This window comes from Capra hircus, chromosome 18 (genome assembly GCF_001704415.2).
Source record: "Capra hircus breed San Clemente chromosome 18, ASM170441v1, whole genome shotgun sequence".
Lineage (NCBI taxonomy): Eukaryota > Metazoa > Chordata > Mammalia > Artiodactyla > Bovidae > Capra > Capra hircus.
In genome coordinates this window covers 55,854,195-55,873,878 of record NC_030825.1, presented here as the reverse complement: position 1 = coordinate 55,873,878, position 19,684 = coordinate 55,854,195, and the positions used below count along the sequence as shown (strand labels likewise).

General features: G+C 44.0%; 1 protein-coding gene across 1 annotated transcript; it reads left to right on the top strand.

Annotated features, from left to right (window-relative positions):
• On the top strand, positions 11,819-19,408 carry BSPH1 (binder of sperm protein homolog 1). Its single transcript, XM_013971381.1, has 4 exons — positions 11,819-11,891; positions 17,802-17,831; positions 18,735-18,866; positions 19,266-19,408. Exons 1-4 carry the CDS (start codon positions 11,819-11,821, stop codon positions 19,406-19,408), a joined length of 378 nt encoding a protein of 125 aa, XP_013826835.1.

The following is a 19,684-nucleotide window of genomic DNA, read 5'->3' as shown; positions in this document are numbered from 1 at the left end:
TTTGAGGCTACTATTGCCTTGTCTGCTACTGGTTCCTGGTTACTGGGTGCCTCTCGTATGCTAGGTGTTCTAGGCTTTGTACCCACTTTACTCCTTCTAGCAAGCGGAGGAGCCAGCATGGTGATCATCTCCATTTTGCAGAAGGAAACTGGAATCTGGGAGGTTGCATAACTTATCCGAAGACCACAGATGGTAAGTGACAGAGAGCAGGTTCAACGGCTGTCAGTATTCTTCCCAGTCTCTTGAGTTATTCCCCCCAAGAGTAAAGTTTTGCTCTTCCCATCTCCTCCCTACATCCTGTCAGTCATCAAACCCAGGTGATTCTACTTTTTGAACAGCTCCTGTGTCCACCCCGCTCTCTCTGTCCCTACCGTTACTGATCACAGCCCGGGTTTTACCTCCTCTCCCCTAAACACTTCTTGTGTTCCCCTTGATGATACACCGGCCTCCAGTCTCTCCCGGTCTGGTATACAAGGCTGGTGAATCGAATTCCCCTGCTGACTTTAACATTAACTCCTCTATTCAAACTTTATTCCATTCCCCCCCACCGCCCCATTTTCCACCTCTGTACTCCCCTCAGATTTGAGGAGTGACAAAGAAAAGGGGAGGCTGAAAGCGAGCAATCCCCAGACAGGCTCTTCTCTGTAGCAGACCCCCTTCACATTCCCGAAGAACTTCTCAGTCTCCTGAACATCTCTTGAGTTTCAGAAAGTCTGGCTTGATGGTTCAGGGTCAGGGGAATGAGAACATGCAATGATAAAGAACAGCAGTCGGGTGGGAGAGCAGAGGCTGTGATAAAGACTAACCAGGGCAGGGTTCGTTTTGACTGTGAGGTCGGGAAGTCCCTTCAGATAAAATGACATGAAAACTGAGACCCGGAGGAAGGGGACAATGAATAGACATGAGCGGAGCCGGGCTGCGTGTCTGCGGCTCGTCTAGGCAGAGACAGCAGGACGTGACAAAAGGCTTAAGGTGGAAAAGAGCTAGATGCGTTCAAGGAACAAGACGAGCTGGAACTGTATCACGCCAGCGGGATATAGTGGTGTCACTAGATACTACTCATATCTTTGGCCATGAATGCTTGGTGAGGTGAATAGAGAGGACCCTGCAAAGCCTTCCTTGTTTTCTAAATGCAAGCTGGGGACTTCTCTAGTGGCGCACTGGCTAAGACCTAAACTTCCAATGTGGAGGAGGATCCAGGTTTGATCCCTGGTCAGGGAAGTAGATCCCATATGCCTCAATTAAAACATGCAACTGGAGGGCTTCCCTGCTGACTCAGTGGTACAAAGAATCTGCTGGCCAATGAAAGAGAAACAAGTTCGATTCCTGGTCCGGGAAGATATCACAGGCCTCGGAGCAACTAAGCTCCTGCTCCACAACTATTGAGCCTGTGCTCGAGAGCTGGGGAGTTGCAGCTGCTGCGGCCATGTGCCCTGGAGACCATGCTTCGCAAGAAGAGAACCCACTGCAACGAGAAGCCTGCTCACCACAACTAGAGTAGACCCTGCTCCCTGCAACCAGAGAAAGCCCACACAGCAACAAAGACCCAGCCAAAATAAAATAAATTATTTTAAAAATGCAACTGAAAGCCACTGGAGGGATTAAAATGGGGATAAGCAGCATTCATTAATTCAGAATTCTTCACCACATTTATCATAACATTCAGAGTCCAAGCCCTCCCCTCAAAGCTCATTCCTTATCACGCCTCCCCTCCTTTGATCTTTTCAGACTACACTAGTCTTTTTGCTGTTTCTTGCATAAACCAGCTGAGCTTGCTCATGCTTCAGGGTCTTGCTCTTCTCTTCCCCTGGGTGCTCCGCCCCCAGCCCCCACTCAGACCAGACATTTGCATGGGACACCAGATATGTGTGTCATAAAGGATTTTTGTGTGGACTCGAGGAGTTGATATGGACTGCCATTCTGGAAGGTTAACGAGTCTACTTGGATCAAGTCGTGGATATTAATAGGAAATAGGTTGGGGGTGGTTCAAGGCAAGGAATGGGCTATAAAGTGAGTCTTAATAGCTGAACGTCTGGAACATTCAGGTTAGGACCAAATGATTCCTCAAGCACCCGCACGTTCAAACACGTTGGAGGTCACTTTGTCCTGAGCCGTGGGGTGGTTGGGGCTGGCATCCTGCCGCTGTCAGCATACTGTTGGCTGGTAGGAACATGAGCTGCTGGGGTCTTGGAGTCAACCCACAGTCTGGCTTGGGTGCAGTTTTCCCAGTCATCAAGTGAGGGAGAATAAAAGCCACCACAGGACCTTATGAGAAGAGCCATAGATGTTGGAAAGTACTCTGCAAATGATGGAGGGTGTACAAGCTAGATAATAACTAGATAATCCCCTTTGTGAATATGGGGGAGAGACAGATTGAACCACTTCTTCTAAACTCTTTACCACCTACAATTTCATGCTTATATCTCTGCTTCACCATACCCTCCGATATCTATACCGATATCATTAATTCATTCACCTCAAGTTTTCCTTTCAAACCCCCTTCCCAATATTCAAATTTAATTAATCATTTTTGGCCTATACACTGAGATATCCCCAAAGGCAGAATGTGGAATGCTGTGAAAGGCCTGAACTTGGTTTGCAAGCTTTGCCTCTCAGAACCTTTACGATGTTAAGAAAGTTATTCATTGCGTTTACGCATCAGATCTTCTTCATCCATTCATCTGTCAGTGGACATTTGAAGTGAAGTCGCAGTCGTGTCTGACTCTTTGCGACCCTGCGGACTGTAGCCTCCCAGGCTTTTCCGTCCATGGGATTCTCCAGGCAAGAATACTGGAGTGGGTTGCCATTTCAGTGGACATTTAGGTTGCTTCTATTTCCTGGTTATTGTAAATACACATGGCTTTCACTTCACTGTGCAGCAGAGCTAACACAGCACTTGTGAAGCAACTATCCCCCAATCAATTAAAAAAGAAAGCTGTGCAGGGCCCCGGGTCTCAGTTCTTCATCTGTAAAATGCAGACAATGACGGTAATTGCTGCTGCCTCCGAAAGTCAGGGTGAGGTAGTTAGTAGATGCTAATACCCAGGTACTCATCATCGCCAGAGATGTCCACGCCCTAATCCCCGGAACCCGTGAATATGTTGCAGTGGGGATTTTGATTATGTTAAGGATCGTCGGATGAGGAGATTACCCTGGATGATCTGGGTGGGCTCAGAGTAAGTGTAAGAGTCCTTATAAGAGACAGGCAGGGACCTCTCTGGTGGTGCAAGGAGATAAGAATCTGCCTGTCAAGGCAGGCGACATGGGCTCAGTCCCTGGTTCGGGAAGATTCCGCGGCACGTGGAGCAACTAAGGCTGTGCACTGCACTGCTGAGCCCAGCCACTAGAGTCAAGGGTCCTGGCATGGAGAGCTGCAACTGCTGAAGCCCACGTGTCTAGACCCCGCCCTCCGGAACCAGAGAAGCCATCGCAGTGAGAAGCCGGCGTACTGCAGCTAGAGAGTAGCCCCTGCTCACTGCAGCCAGAGAAAGCCCTCGTAGAGCAATGAAGACCCGGTGCAGCCAAAAATAAATAAGTTTTTTTTAAGGGAGGTAGGAGAGGCAGGAAATCAGATGGAACAGTGGAGGCAGAGGTTCGAGTGACATCAGGAAGGGGCCATGAACCAAGGAATGCAGATCATCTTTGTGGAGTTTGTTACAACATTGCTTCTGTCTTGGGTCTTGGGTTTTTGGCCCCCAGGCATGTGCAATCTTGTTTTCCCAGGCAGAGATCAAACCTGCACCCCCCCTGCATTGGAAGGCAAGATCTTAACCACTAGACCGCCAGGGAAGTCCCACAGAGGGGCAAGTCTTTAGAAGCTGGAAAAGCTGGGAAATGGCTTCTCCCCTAGAACTTCCAGAAGGCACACAACCCTGCCAACACCCTGATTACAGCCCAGCAAGTCTTCTGACCTACAGAGCGTAAGAGACTAGATCTGCGTTGTTTTCAGCCGGATAAATTTTTTTTTACAGCAGCCCCAGGGGACTAATACAGACCCAAAAGGCTTTGAACACCACCTGGCCCATAAAATGTGCTTAGTAAACATGAGTCGTTATCATTTTCATCATCAGTGTTCTCATCTGAGTCAGTCATACTGGAAGATGTCCAGGAAAGATAATTTCCAACCCTAGTCCTTCTCGTAAGCTGGCTTTGTGACTCTGAGAATTTCACCTCTCATAATACCTGTTTTAACAACCGCTAAATTTATTTATCATTGTGGCTTTGACAAAGGATGGTCCAGAAGTGAATTCCAGCTTATCCAGGGGATCTTGGGCGTGATATGGGTAGTCACTGACATTCAGGGTCTTGGTCTATATATGGGACTACTGAAATCTACCCCATTGGATTGTTTTCAGAATGAGATGAGACCACCTAAGCAGAATTCTTGTTACATGATGGGAGCTCAATAAATAACAGAGGTCAACATGTGTTGGGCACTTGTGTGCAAAGCGTAACTTTGGGTGCTTTGTTTAATTAGCGTTTAATTATTACAAAACCCTATGAGGTGGGACTTCCCTGGTGGTCCAGTGGTTAAGAATCTGCCTGCCAATGTAGGGGATACAGGTTCGATCCCTGGGCCAGGAAGATCCCACACCCCTTGGGTAACTAGGCTGGTGCACCACAGCTACTGAGCCCCGAGCTCTAGGGCCCGTGCTCCACAGCAAGAGAAGCCACTGCAATGAGAAGCCCATGAACCACAACGAAGCATAGCCCCCCGCTCGCTGCAACTAGAGAAAGCCCGAGCGCAGCAGCAAAGACCCAGTGCAGCCAAAAATAAATAAAAAAATAAATTAATTGTAAAAAACTCGATTAAAAACCCCAGGAGGCCGGAACTATTATTAGTATGTGTGATAGAAAAATAGACATGGAAATATACGGTGATGGCCTATAAAGGTAGACACAAAATTCAAACCAGGCAATGCAAAGAGGCTATGCTCTTCATCATTAAACCAAACGGGATGAATTTCTACAGAAGCAAGTTTCTCCTTTTTTTTTTTCTCTTTGGAAAATAGTTTATTAATTCATTATAGAGACAGATACATGATCAATGCCTTGGCTTAATACTAAAGAATATTATAATCGTAAGGAGGGAAAAAATGCTGGGAAAATAATTAAATAGTGCAGCAAAACTAAATACAAACAAATAAATAAGCGGGTACCAATGACACTTGTCATGCATCAGGAAAAGGTTTTTCCCAAAACCCATAAGGCATCGATGGCAGGTGACAAAGGGATTAATACCCTGTAAAAGGCCAATGGACTCTTTTCTAATAAAAGTACTGCCACAAAGACACAAACCTAACTCTTCCAAATTGCCCAGAGCTCAAATCATATATAATGTCAGGGAGTGATACCTTTCTTATCAACTGTGAGATAAGCTTATTACCAGTTTTCTTACTTATCTCAGAGCCAAGTTTCTCGAGAGGATTCAATGCAACTTCGGACTTTAAGACTCTCTTAACTTTAAGGTACCATACTTGTGACTGTTACTAACCACTCTGCCTGGAGCCCAGAAAGACTGACTGCCCAGCTTTGAGCAGAAGGGAAACAAGTCTGAGAATGGAGTACCACCTTAGGTTGGGTAAGAAATGAGGATGCAAAGAGGTGCTCGCCCTAACCATCATGACTCTCTCTGTGCAGCTCAAAGTCTGACTTCAAAGCTACTATTTCAATCACACATTGAACTGTTTATTCTTAATCTACACCTTGCTTCCTCTAACACCCTCTTATTTTTGACCTTATCAGCTGCCAAACCAACACACCTCCGACCTTTCAAATATTGTCAGCTTCCCCAGCCCTACCATCCCTCCAAATTCTCTTGTGAATCTGGCTCTCGTTCCTCAAATAAGGGTCACATTTCACTAAGCTTGCTGGAGAAGCGTCAATTACAGGAGACCATAATGTTTGAAAACATCTGGACTTTGTCTAATAGCAACGACTGGAAAAAAGGTGAATAGTGAACGCGGGAGAACTGGTACAGTGGATTCTGATTTGTCCACATGGACTAACCCCGTGATACTTTTCAATAGAATGAGTTGGATGTGTATGTTCTGCTATAAGAACACTTAAGTGAAAAGTGCAAGCTCTAGACAAGAATGGACAGTGTGATTCCAAGTGTATGTAAAAACTTCTGTATCCACTTTTTGATCCATTCAGATGTTCATTTTCTCATTTGTTACACATTTGCTATGCATCCTCTATACGGGGTTGTCAGTGACGTGGACAAGTGAAGTTCTGACTCATATAAGGCTGATATTTTAGACTTCCCGGGTGGCACAGTGGATGAGAATCCACCTGCCAATGCAGGGGACGCGGGGTCGATCCCTGGTCCAGGAAGATCCCACACACCGCAGAGCAACTAAGCCCAAGTGCTGCTACTACGGAGCCTGTGCTCTCGAAGCGCGGGTACTGAAGCCCATGTGCCCTAGAGCCTGTGCTCCGCAACAAGAGGAACCACCCAAAAGAGTAGTCCCCTCTCACCTGGACTAGAGAAAGTCCATGCAAAGCAGTACAGACCCAGCAAAGCCCATACTGTAAATACATAGATTCTTTTTTTAAAAGGCTAGTATTTTACTGGGATGGGGAGAGAGAAAAAAGGAATAGAGGTTCCGTCTGGGATGATAAACCAGTCCTAGGATGAGATGGGAGTCGTGGTTGCACATTATTGGGAATGTACTTAATGCCACTGACTGGTCCATTTTAAAATGGTCCATTGTAGGGAAGTCTCCGATGTCCACATGGAGTGGTTAGGACTCCACCCTTTTACTCACAGGGCTAGGTTTGATCCCTGGTGGGGGAACTGAGATTCTCTCAAGCCATATGGTGCATCCAAAAAAAAAGTTTCGTTATAGGTCATGTGCTGCTGCTGCTGCTGCTGCTAAGTCGCTTCAGTCGTGTCCGACTCTGTGTGACCCCATAGACAGTAGCCCACCAGGCTCCCCCGTTCCTGGGATTCTCCAGGCAAGAACACTGGAGTAGATTGCCATTTCCTTCTCCAGTGCATGAAAGTGAAAAGTCAAAGTGAAGTCGCTCAGTCGTGTCCGACTCCTAGCGACTTCATGGACTGCAGCCTACCGGGCTCCTCCGTCCATGGGATTTTCCAGGCAAAAGTACTGGAGCGGGGTGCCATTGTCTTCTCCGCAGTTTACCACAATTTAAAAAAAAATCATCAAAATCATTTCAGAATAAGTGCAATGGAGACAATAAACAGGGAGCTGTGGTAGATGGTGCCTGACAGGTGTCTGCTTTAGGCGATCAGGGAGGTCCCCTCGGAGCACAGCCAAGGTGAGGTTGGAGTCAGCTACACAGTCGTGGGGACAAGCATTCCAGGTGAGGGGACAGTAAGAGCAAAGACAGCAGAGAGGGCCCTCCTAGGGCGCAGAAGGAGGTCCACGCGGCCAGGCCACACTGAGTGCCGAGGGAGGGAAAGAGCATCGGCCACGGAGGGCCTTGTGGTTCTCCACGAGACACTGCAATAGTGTTTTGCACGGGCTTGCACAGAAAATTCTCCTGAGTGGACACGTGAGAAAGCAGTTAATACTGGTCACCTCTGAGAAGTGGAAATGAACAACCCAGGGGACACATGAGACTTTTCCCATGTAAATTGTTACCTTAGATGTGTATGGTACATCTACCACATACATGGTTTTCTTAATTAAAAACAAAAATTGTGCATGTTGTATCTGTATGCATATACCATATAGCTGTGTGCGTGCTCACACACACAGTCTGTGTCATTCACTGTGTGCGCACAGTCATGTCTGACTCTGTGGCCCCATGAACTGCAGCCCACCAGGCTCCTGTGTCCATAGGACTTCCCAGGCAAGAATACTGGAGTCGGTTGCCGTGCCCTCCTCCAGGGGACCTTCCTGACTCAGGGATCAAACTCGCATCTCCTGTGTCTCCTGCATTGCAGGCAGACACATGATAGATATTTAAATGCATTTATACAAATACATACATGTTGGATGTGCATATATACAAAGACACACAAATAATTAAGACTGGGAAAGAAAACATAGACGAGCCTTTGCAGAAAAGCAAAACTACAAAATTACAAATTTAAAATGGCAAAATTTCAAATCTACATGGATAGCTGGCTTAAGGGTGGATTAACTTTATAAAGTAGCTCTAGGGACCAAATTTACGGAACATCTATAGGGCAAAGCACAACGCCTGCGTCTTCCTCAGAGCCAGCATTTCATAGCGATTACGAGACCGTGTGGACGCTTCACTGACCTCTGGCAGAGTGACTGCAAGCAAGACCTCCTACAATTAGTTAATTAAGCAAACTTACTTTGGGAATATTTTATGATTTTCCTCTCTCTTTTCCTTTTTGTTATTGTCTGTCAAAGTTTTCAGAGAATGTTCAGTTCAGTTCAGTTGCTCAGTCGTGTCCGACTCTTTGCGACTCCATGAATCGCAGCACACCAGGCCTCCCTGTCCATCACCAACTCCCGGAGTTCACCCAAACTCATGTGCATTGAGTTGGTGATGCCATCCAGCCACCTCATCCTCTATCATCCCCTTCTCCTCCTGCCCCCAATCCCTCCCAGCATCAGGGTCTTTTCCAATGAGTCAACCCTTCACATGAGGTGGCCAAGGTATTGGAGTTTCAGTTTCAACGTCAGTCCTTCCAATGAACACCCAGAACTGATCTCCTTTAGGATGGACTGGTTGGATCTCCTTGCAGTCCAAGGGACTCTCAAGAGTCTTCTCCAACACCACAGTTCAAAAGCATCAATTCTTTGGCACTCAGCTTTCTTCACAGTCCAACTCTCACATCCATACATGACCACTGGAAAAACCACAGCCTTGACTAGACGGACCTTTGTTGGCAAAGTAATATCTCTGCTTTTGAATATGTTGTCTAGGTTGGTCATAACTTTCCTTCCAAGGAGTAAGTGTCTTTTAATTTCATGGCTGCAGTCACCATCAGAGAATGTTACTGTCTAGCAAATGCTTCCCCTACTTAATGATAGTCTGTGTTCTTAATCTCTGTTCACCCATTTCCATTCATCTATTCATCCATCCATACATCTGTCCTTCGGTCCTTCTGTCCATCTATCCATCATCCATCCTTCCATCCATCTCCCCATCCTTTCTCCCATCCATGCATCCTTCAGTTCTTCTGTCCATTATCCATCCTTCCATCTCCCCATCTTTTCTTCATCCATCCTTTTATCTATTCATTTAATAAGCATTCCACAACCCTACTATTTATATTGTTTATTTGGCAACTACCAAAAGGAACTGTACACCATTTTTGACTTCAACAGTCAGATCTGAGACATCTGTATCTATCACCCAAGGTAGAAAACAAGAATAGTCACACCAGGTAGTATTAAGGTGCTGAGTGGGAGGCCAGGGAACAGTCTAGCCTACAGCCTCCACTCTCTGGTTTTCTTAAGCCAAAAATATCACAGTGGAGCAATGAGAAAAGAATGGCACCCAACCAATCAGGGCTCAGAGCCCACCTCTTCCATTTGTCTGCTGGGTAGCCTTGGAAAGGTCATTTCACCTCTCTGACTTCCAGTTTTCAACGTTCTCGTCTGTCAAGTGGAGATAATAACCCAACTAGGACAGCTATTGTGAGGATTCAGGGAGCTCATGGGCATAAAGCCACTGGAGTACTGACTACCTTCAAAATGCCGAGTCCTTCCGCTCCTCAGCAGCAAATAAAACCTCCACGTAAGACTCCCTCCCAGACACACACACCCCTCTTCTATTACGGATCCAGGCTGCCTTTGGAGAGAGGGGAACAGGACCTCGGGAAGATCTCTCTGAATCTCAGCTTCCTCCCTCAACAAATAGAAAGAGTGAACTTACCTTAGAGGCGTGAATGCCAAGCTTCACAGAACCATGCAGCTGTTCGTCCACTAGCAGGAACTCAGCAGGCAATCTGTCCGGGCTAGTTTCCTTTTCTTCCGTCTCTTTCCCCCAAAGTCAGGAGGAAGGCAGCCTTCCATAGCCCGACGTTGTTCACACACTGGGATTTCACCCACTCCCGACCCGCCCTCAAGGCTCCCACCCCCACTTTCTCTGGCTTTTCATTTCCAGAGCTCTAGAGCCGCGTTGTCCAATATGGTGGCCACTTGTGGCCCGTTAGCATTTGGAACGCAGCTAGTTCAAATCGTCACAGGTTGTAAGCATAAAATACTGGACTCTGAAGATGCAGGGTGAAAAAAAAGTAAAGTATCTCATCAATATTATGTTGAAGACATGCTAAGGTGATATTTTAGATATCATGGTTCAACAAGATATATTATTTTTTAAATGGCGCTGTTTCTTCTTTTTCTTATTATCAGTGTGACCACCATGATACAAATAGCTTACATCATATTTCTCGCAGTGGACAGCGTGGCTCTAGACCCCTCCCTTCCTTGCTGTGGGAGCCCCCAGGTCCAGATTCTCACACCCTCCTGGGTTTCTAGGTTGAAGTTTACCTTTAAGAGAGTCGTTTTCCACCCTAGCTGTCTTCCAAGACTTCTTTAAGGTTTTGCTTCCAAAATCGCTGGATTATCTGGGGACTGGCCCGATTGTTTTGGCTCCAACCCGTCTGTAGGATGAGACTGCAGTTCCCCCAAGGAGGGTTCTCTGTAAGTGGTTACAATCAGGGGCAGTTTGGGTGGGATAACCCCATGGTTAATGATGTCCCAAGGGGATCTCATGCATATCTATGAGGCTCATAAAATTCAATCATGGATATATTAATAGGGTCTTGCGGGGGCTGGGATCATAGACAAGAATATTAATGAACAGAGGAGAAAGAGTTCCTGGAGCTACAAGGAAGTGGACAGGTTTCAGCTGGACAATGAAGCTCCTAGAGCCTGAGAATTTTCTAGAATGAAGGGAAGTGTGTGTGTGTGTGTGTGTGTGCGTGTGTGTGTGCGCACACACACACACACACACACACTCAGTTGTGTCCGACGCTTTGCAACCCCATGGACTGTAGGCGCCAGGCTCCTCTCTCCGTGGAATTTTCCAGGCAAGAATACTGGAGTGGGTTGCCGCTTCCTAGTCATGGGGAGCTTTCCGACCCAGGGATCAAACCCGAGTGTTTTGCATCTTTACCACTAGCGCTGCCAGTAGTTTGTTTTTTTTAAAGAAGAAGAGAAAGCAACAATTACCATAACCGAGTCCAAGTTTGTACTGCTCGCTGCATAACTGACCATTAACTGTGCTTCTCAGAGTTGTGGGATGTAAGTGACCATAAACGGTGTATTGCTCGTTCCCGGAACTGCGAGGTCACCTGTGACTCATTAGCTAGATTATCAAGGGCCACGAGAGAACGGTGGTTCACACCGAAGGTTCACGGAGCGTACACTGAGATGTTTGTATTCCTGAAGCAAACCTGCTTCCCCAGGCAGCCTCTCTGGCATCCTGCAGGGGATTCTTCAGCCCTGGCTTGCAAAGACTGGTAAGGTCCAAGACTCGGATGAATCTCCGACTGCTCCCGTGATCCTTGTTGTCATGGAAACAACTGGAAATGCCTTGTGGTGACTTCTAATCCTTGTCTTATTGAGTGCCAGCTTATTATTATTTGTGTGTCTGTGTGTGTATCTTCCTATGAAAAAGGAGGAGGTCTGGCTTTGGGGCCAAGAGAGAGAGAAGAGGAAGGTGAAGAAAGAGGAGGAGGTGAAGGCAGAGAAGGCAGGTGAGAAGAGGAAGGGGGAAGGAGGGGACTGGGGTTGATGGGAAAACAGAAGAAGGAGAAAGAGGAGGCGGGTCGAAGGGGAGGGGACAGGGAGGAGACCGGCGGTGTGGCTATAAACTCGCGAGGGTCCACTCCTGGTGGGCTGCTCCTTGGAGGAGGGGCATGGCGCTGCCCGTGGGGCTTCTGTCGGTTTCAATCTACTGGTTCCACAGTGCGGCGGGTCTCCAACATGGAGGTGAGCAGTGATGTGACAGTACCTGGGGCTGGATGTTTGAAAACCTCTCCTGCCATGTGTAATCAAATCAGAGGCGCCAGGAAGGGTAAGGTCCATCTTTATCTCATGTTCCCTCAGAAAGAAAAAGATACTCTGGTTTTTGTTTTTGTTTTTGTTTTTTTTTGAAAATAAAATAGACACAATCCACTGATGAACTTATTTTTTTTTTAATGTTAAAAAAAAATCCTTTTGGCATGTGGAATCTTAGCTCCCTGACCAGGGATTGAACCCATGACCTCTGCATTATCGGCATGCAGTCTTAACCACTGGACCACCAGGGAAACCCTAGTGGTTTTTTTTTTCCTAATAAGATGATTCGACAAAGAGCCGGAACGAGAATTAGAAAATTTTGTTGACAGAAGTCATGTTCCTTGATGACCATGTGTCTTCTTTCATGCTAATGTATTTTGTTTGTGTGCTTTGGTCTTGTTTTTTTTTTTGGAGGGGGGGTGGTTGGAGGGTTTGGCTACACAGTGAGGCTTGTGAAATCTTAGTTCCCTGGGCCCTTGGCAGTGAAAACATGGAGTTCTAATTACTGGTCCACCAGGGAATTCCCATGCTAATATATTTTAAATGCCTTATGGAGAGGTTTTCAAAAATGGAACTAATTTTTGGAAAGACTATTTAATTCTTTTTACCAAAATCATGTTGCCTTCAACTGTGACAATAACAGAAGGGATTTCATTATGGGTGCATTTCTTACATGTCTGAACAGACTTACATAGAGTTGTCAAAATAACTTTTTTATGGAGTGGCAAAAAACTATGATCTTGCACAAACTATTTTCAAGTATTCTTCAGGTCATCTTTGCATGGAAAGACAAGTCAAACATAGGATTGATTAAAATGTTTTTAAAAAAGGAAAAGATGCTCTTGGTATAACCATGATTACTACTGCCTTCTCAGTTAGATTTTTCACACTTGTAGAAAAACAACACTTTTGCTTGTACATAGGTTTTTTACAAGATGTCACTTTTGTACATTCATGAGAAGGAAATTATACACAAGAGAAGCTAGTTAAGCCATTCCTAAAATTTCTCTACTTGTTGTAACTGGCCTTTTGAATTATTAAAGTCATATTTTTCCATATAACATTATCTTTTGGCTGTGCAGAATCTCAGTGATGGCAGCATTTCTTGAAACAATGCATAAAACAATTAAAACTCATTGGTCCTGGGCAGTGAGCCGGTCTCAACAAGTAGGTAGTGGTGATCTGCTTTGAATCTTTGAAACTGTTGCTTATTCACTGCCTCTCTCTCCTCTTGTAACCCAGAAGTTAAGAAAGCCTATTCTTGCCTCTGAGGATTTCTCTTTTGAGCCACAGACATCCGTACTACTCGTTTTGACGCTGACTTCTTGAAGACCGTCATCTTTAGTGCAGGCATAACCACATCTCCATAGCAACCTGATCTGCAGATAATAAGATGCCAGCAGGTGTAAGGGGGCATTCTGATATTGGAAATGTTCGAACATGAAAAGCCAAGTATTTTAGCATCTTAGGAGCGATGAGATAGTAGGTTTTCGATCCTGTATGTTAAAGAATCTGCCTGCAAAGCAGGAGACCCAGGTTCAATCCCTGGGTTGGGAAGATCCCCTGGAGAAGAGAATGGCTGCCCACTCCAGTATTCTTGCCTGAAGGACCCCATAGACAGAGGAGCCTGGCAGGCTACAGTCCATGGGGTCGCAAAGAGTTGGACATGAACTAACCACCAACAACAACCTAAATCCTCTGTCTGTCTCTCCTGAAGTTGGACATGTGACTGACCTGGCCAGACTTCACAGAAGGCTCATCTGATTGATCTTGTTCCAGGGTGAGAAATATGCCATGTACAAAGCATAATTTCTCCGCTAGAACAAGCTTTGAGGAGTACTCAGGGATCCCATGACAGTGGGGTCACTTGCAGGAAGGACAGTCCAGGCAGGCAGACCCTGACATGCCATGTGAACCCAGGGTTCTGGGATTGTCATCTGTTGCCTGTTACCATTTCTGTCTCCTGTGGGGTTGGACCGCCCACGGGCTAACACTAATAGTTAAACTTCAGCAAAGTGTTAGTCGCTTAGTCGTGTCTGACTCTTTGCAATCCCACGGACAGTAGCCCACCAAGCTCCTCTGTCCATGGAATTTTCCAGGCAAGAATATTGGAGTGGGGTGCCATTTCCTTCTCCAGGGTGGGTGGCTACAGTCGTCGGGGTCATAAAAGGGTCGAACATAACTTGGCAAGTAAACGTTAGTGACAACATTCACAGAATGAGTTTGACTGGTTTAGATGCTTCATATAAAGTAGAATCAGGCAGTGTTTTTCCTCCTAGGTCTAGTTTATTTCTTTTGGCATAATATGCCCTCCAGGTTCATCCACATCTTTGCCCATGGCCGGATTTCCTTCCTTTTAAGGCTGAAAAATATTCTGTTGTGTATATAAACCATGTCTTTACCCATTCATCATCGATGGGCATTTAGGTTGCTTTTGCGTCTTGCTGCTGCTAAGTCACTTCAGTCGTGTCCGACTCTGTGCGACCCCATAGATGGAAGCCCACCAGTCTCCCCCGTCCCTGGGATGCTCCAGGCAAGAACTCTGGAGTGGGTTGCCATTTCCTTCTCCAACGCAGGAAAGTGAAAAGTGAAAGTGAAGTCACTCAGTCGTGTCCGACCCTCAGCGACCCCATGGACTGCAGCCTTCCAGGCTCCTCTGTCCATGGGATTTTCCAGGCAAGAGTACTGGAGTGGGGTGCCATTGCCTTCTTGACTACTGTAAATAGTGCTGTGATGATATAATATGCTAGTGAAGATCTCTTCAAGATCCTGGCTTCGGTTCTCTCAGATAAATACCCAGATGTGGGGTTACTGGATCCTATGGCAATTCTATTTTGAATCTTTTGAGAAACTTCTTAGGGGCTGTACTATTTTACATTCCTACCACGAATGCTGCGTAATTCTTTGCTGTTGTGATTAGGTCAGGTTTCCTTTTAAAAATATTTAAAATCTTTGTGTTGTGCAAGCATTTCTGAATTGTCTAGTGCTCTCCCTTCTGCGTGAGTGGAAGAAAACATTTCTAGCATTAAGCAGTGAGGCTCACATTATACTTTTACATAGCACAGGTGATACTGTGAAACCAGTATTGGGTTGGCCACAAAAGTCTGCTCGGGTTTTCCCGTAAGATACTATGCAAAAACCTGAAATGAAATCTTTTGGCCAACCCAATGTCTTGTACACTGGCTTGAATCTTATTAATGATGACAGTTGTGATGAAATGATGGTGATGATGATGATGGTGATAATATTTCAGTAGTTATAACATTCTGGGTAACAATAGCAGTTACAAGCTATTAAGTTCTTTGTTTCAGGCACTATTCTAAGTACTTTATATGCGTAATAATCTGTTCCTCCTAACAGTTCCTTGTTTTTCAGTCACTCAGTCATGTCCCATTCTTTGCAACCCCATGGGCTGGAGCCCACCAGGCTCCCCTGTCCTTCACTATCTCCGGGAGTTTCCTCAGACTCATGTCCAGGGAGTCAACAATGCCATCCAACCATCTCACCCTCTGCCACCCCCTTAACAGCCCCCTGGGGGAGGTAAAGTTTTGGTCTTCATTTTATAGAAGAAAATCTGAGGCACTGTGGTTGGAAACAGTGACTGACTTTATTTTCTTGGGCTCCAAAATGATTGCAGATGGTGACTGCAGCTGTGAAATTAAAAGACACTTGCTCTTTGGAAGAAAAGCTATGACCAACCTAGACAGCGTATTAAAAAGCAGAGATATCACTTTGCCGACAAAGTCCGTCTAGTCAAACTATGGTTTTTCCAGTAGTCATGTGTGGGTGTGAGAGTTGGACTATAAAGAAAGCTAAGTGCCAAAGAATTGATGCTTTTGAACTGTGGTGTTGGAGAAGACTCTTGAGAGTCGCTTGGACTGCAAGGAGATCAAACCAGTCAGTCCTAAAGGAAATCAACCCCGAATATTCATTTGAAGGACTGATGCTGAGGCTGAAGCTCCAATACTTTGGCCACCTGATGCGAAGAACTGACTCTTTGGAAAAGACCCTGATGCTGGGAAAGACTGAAGGCAGGAGGAGAAGGGGACGACAGAGGATGAGATGGTTGGGTGGCATACTGAATGTATGGACATGAAAGCCTGGCCTGCTGCAGTCCATGAGGTTGCAAAGAGTTAGACACGAATGAAGCGACTAAGCACATCCCATCACAAGCTTGAATAAGTTTCCACTTGATGGTAGATAATAATCAGGATTGTTGTAATAAGAGAAAGCCTTATCATTGCAGTACAGTTGCTACCATATTCGAAGTGCTCGCTAACTGCTCTCTACTGGGCAGAGCCCAAAACATATGTTTTTGATTTAATCCTCACAACAAACCCGAGAAATTGTTGAAAAGATCCTTTTTTAATAGACGCTAAAACTAATTGGACCTCATTTTAAGACGGTTAAGTAAATGGTTGCTTCAAATTGTACTTTGCTGACAGTACTGAAAAGAAATAGAATAAAACAAAGCAAGAAATAATGTGAAATGATAAAATACATTTTTTCCTATTATTGTGTGATTTATTTTGTAGGGAAGGTGGAAAAAGGAAATCCTTTACTTTTGTCTGCTGAATGTCTTTGTTTCAAAAATAACTTTAATTTGTGCCTTATTCACTCACAAAATTTGGAAAGTACAGTTAAAGCAAAAGGAAAAATTAGAAGTCACCCACAATAACACCACTGAAAATAAACATTGAATTTTTACCTTTAAAATATTATTTTTACTAGAATAATTTGGTAAAGTATTTATTTTATGTTATTTTAAAGGCTAAATCTAGTGAAATGAAAATTTGTTTAAAATTGTGTCTTTCAGATACATATTTACCAACCATGGGTGAGTTGAAAAGTCTTTTAAAATTTTGCAATAAAATGTGAAGCAATTGAATACTGTACTTCTTTTCCTGGTAAGAAATCATATTTTTCATGAAATTGCTTTTTTATGTGCTTGTGTATAAGATAAAGGACATTCCATGTTAAAAATAGCTAAGAAAAAAAAGAAGAGAGAAATCATAATTTTACTGGATGCTTTGCTGATAATAGTTTTAGATCATCAAATATCTTCATTACATATAATTTTATAACATGATTTCATTTTTGCAAAAATAGCATCTTACAGAATGAAATAAAACAGAAAATGCCCTTTGTCATCTGAAAACAAAGTATAAATATTTCCATATCTATGTATATGCTCATCTTTTCTGATGCCTGTATGATATTATAAAGCTGTATTTTGTTTTAAAATTCCCTTAGTGATTGATATTTTTGAATTCTTTTCCCTTTTCTTTTACTGTTATGAACCATGCTGAAATGGACATCCTTAATCCTAATGTCATTCCAACTAAAACCAGGAAACCACTGAGGTGTCTATTGTAAATAGAACCGATGAAAATCATTGGAAGGAGGTGGTCCTCATATATGTGCGATTTTCAAAAGGAACTTATCTGTAAGCCTACAGAACATAACAGGCAAAATTAGTTCATGCTTGTATACTTAAAGTCCTTAGGAAGACTAGTAGATGACTAGCTTTAGAAAGAGAATCAGGCTATATGACTGAATTGCAGATAGACATATTAATCCATTAATTAGTAGTTTTTCTCTATACTGGTAAGAACCAACTAGACACTGATAGAAAATGAAGTCATTCTGTTTTATATCAATGTCACAAAATGTTTTGGGGTTACATCAGCAAGAAATATGCAGGACTTATATAAAGCAAATGATATAATCATATTGAAGAACAGAAACCACATTCCTGAAAAAGTAGACGATCATGCCGTGTTCTTGGATGGAAGATGTGAGAATAATGAAGTAACTGTCGACTTCAAATTTATTTTGCAGAAACTGTAACTCATCTCCCAGAAGTCAAAGGTAAGTTGATCAGAAAACTTCTGCTAAAAAGCATGTTTTTAAAAAAAATTGTAAAAATGGGGAAATCAGTGGGATATTTTCCTGGTTAAAAAAAAAATAGTCTTTTTCCTCCTTTCATAAAGTGTAATATAGGGACTTCCCTGCTGGTCCATTGATTAAGAATCTGCCTTGCAGTGCAGGTGACTGGGGTTCGATCCCTGGTCGGGGAGCTTAGATCCCACATGGTGCAGCCAAGAAACAAAACAAAAACAAGATGGAGAAACCACTCTGAAATTTCACTGGCACTACCTGTTTCTACTCTTTAATTTCTGCCAGTCTAATAGAAAAATACCTGATTTTAAAGTTCATATAGAAAAAAAATGTCCAGTAGTAATTAGGAATATTATAAACAAAAATAGTGCTGGGGGTGAGAAATACCTCGTATTGACATGATCAAGTATGGAAATAAACCACAAATATAATAGTATAAATAGCTGTGTGTGTTCGTGCCTGTGTGTGCGTGTGAGGATGAGGGTGTACGATGGTGAAAGAGGATGAAGAAAAGAGATATGGCAGGAGGTGGTGGTAATCATTTAATAGATGGATGCCCACATTTATGTTTCTAAGCTTAAGGTATATTTCTGGAACTGGGGTTAAATGCTGAGCAGAATTTCAAGACTGTTGATGCCATAGAAAAGAGTGGGATGGATATAGAAGTATAAAACAAACAAGCAAACAAAAAACCTTTATTAGGAGAGTTCCCACAGCTCCGCTATATTGTGTGACTCAATAAATGTTCAATAAAATTGGGTCCTGATTCTGAACTCTGAGTACAAACCCCCTTCCAGCCCCCAGCAGGAAAGTAATGTACCCTCTCAATGAACAGTCCCAGAAAGGGATGACCTGAATCTTTGTTTTCTCTAGAGGGCAAGTGTTTCTTTCCATTCCGCTACAGAGATGGAATCTTCTATGACTGTGTCCAGTTCAAGGCAAAACACAAGTGGTGTTCCTTGAATGAAACTTATGAAGGATATTGGAAGTACTGTTCTGAAGAAGGTGAGAGTCTTGACTTGGAATTCAAGGTGGTGATATTGGTCTGGGGGGAGTGGGCTGGGGGTGGGTGAGATCACAAGAGGGTTCTGCAAAGGGAATTCGCAGTCAATTAAATTGTGAAGTAAGGGATGCATTGTTCTCTGACGGTCAGAAAAATCACATTGCACCAAGCATCTGAGTGCTTCAATCATGTTACCTTGAAAATAAACCTTTCAGCAGAACCTCAATCCCTCACCAATACTGTTTTGCATATGCTTATGGTGGAACAGAGTAGAGCAGATGAGAGTGGGAACGTCTGTGCATGCACACACGTGTGTGTGTGTGTGTGTGTGTGTGTGATGGCAGAGACAAGGTACAAAATAAAAAGAGTTCTTATTTTGAATTCTTCTCTCTTCTCTGCAGACTTTGCAAAATGTGTGTTTCCCTTCTGGTACAGACGCCTCATTTACTGGGCATGTACCGAGGACGGGGATTCGTTTGGGAAAGCATGGTGTTCACTGACCCGGAATTATAACAAGGACAGGGTTTGGAAATACTGTGACTGATAGTGAGATTTATTTAGGGGAGGGCATGAAGACGTTTAATAGTTCTCATGGGAAAGACGTTACAATTTTGATTGGGAAAGGAGCATGTAAAACTCTCATTAAAAGAATTTTATTCTGAGATACGAATGGAAGGTGATTGGCTGTAAATAAATTTGAGATTTTGATTATGGACCATAAGGTTTTGGTACATATATTCTAGCCTCAGCACTTTAACTTGCTGATTGTGTAAAACTGGGTCCTTTTAAAAAAGTGTATGAACTCTGGTTGGTAATGATG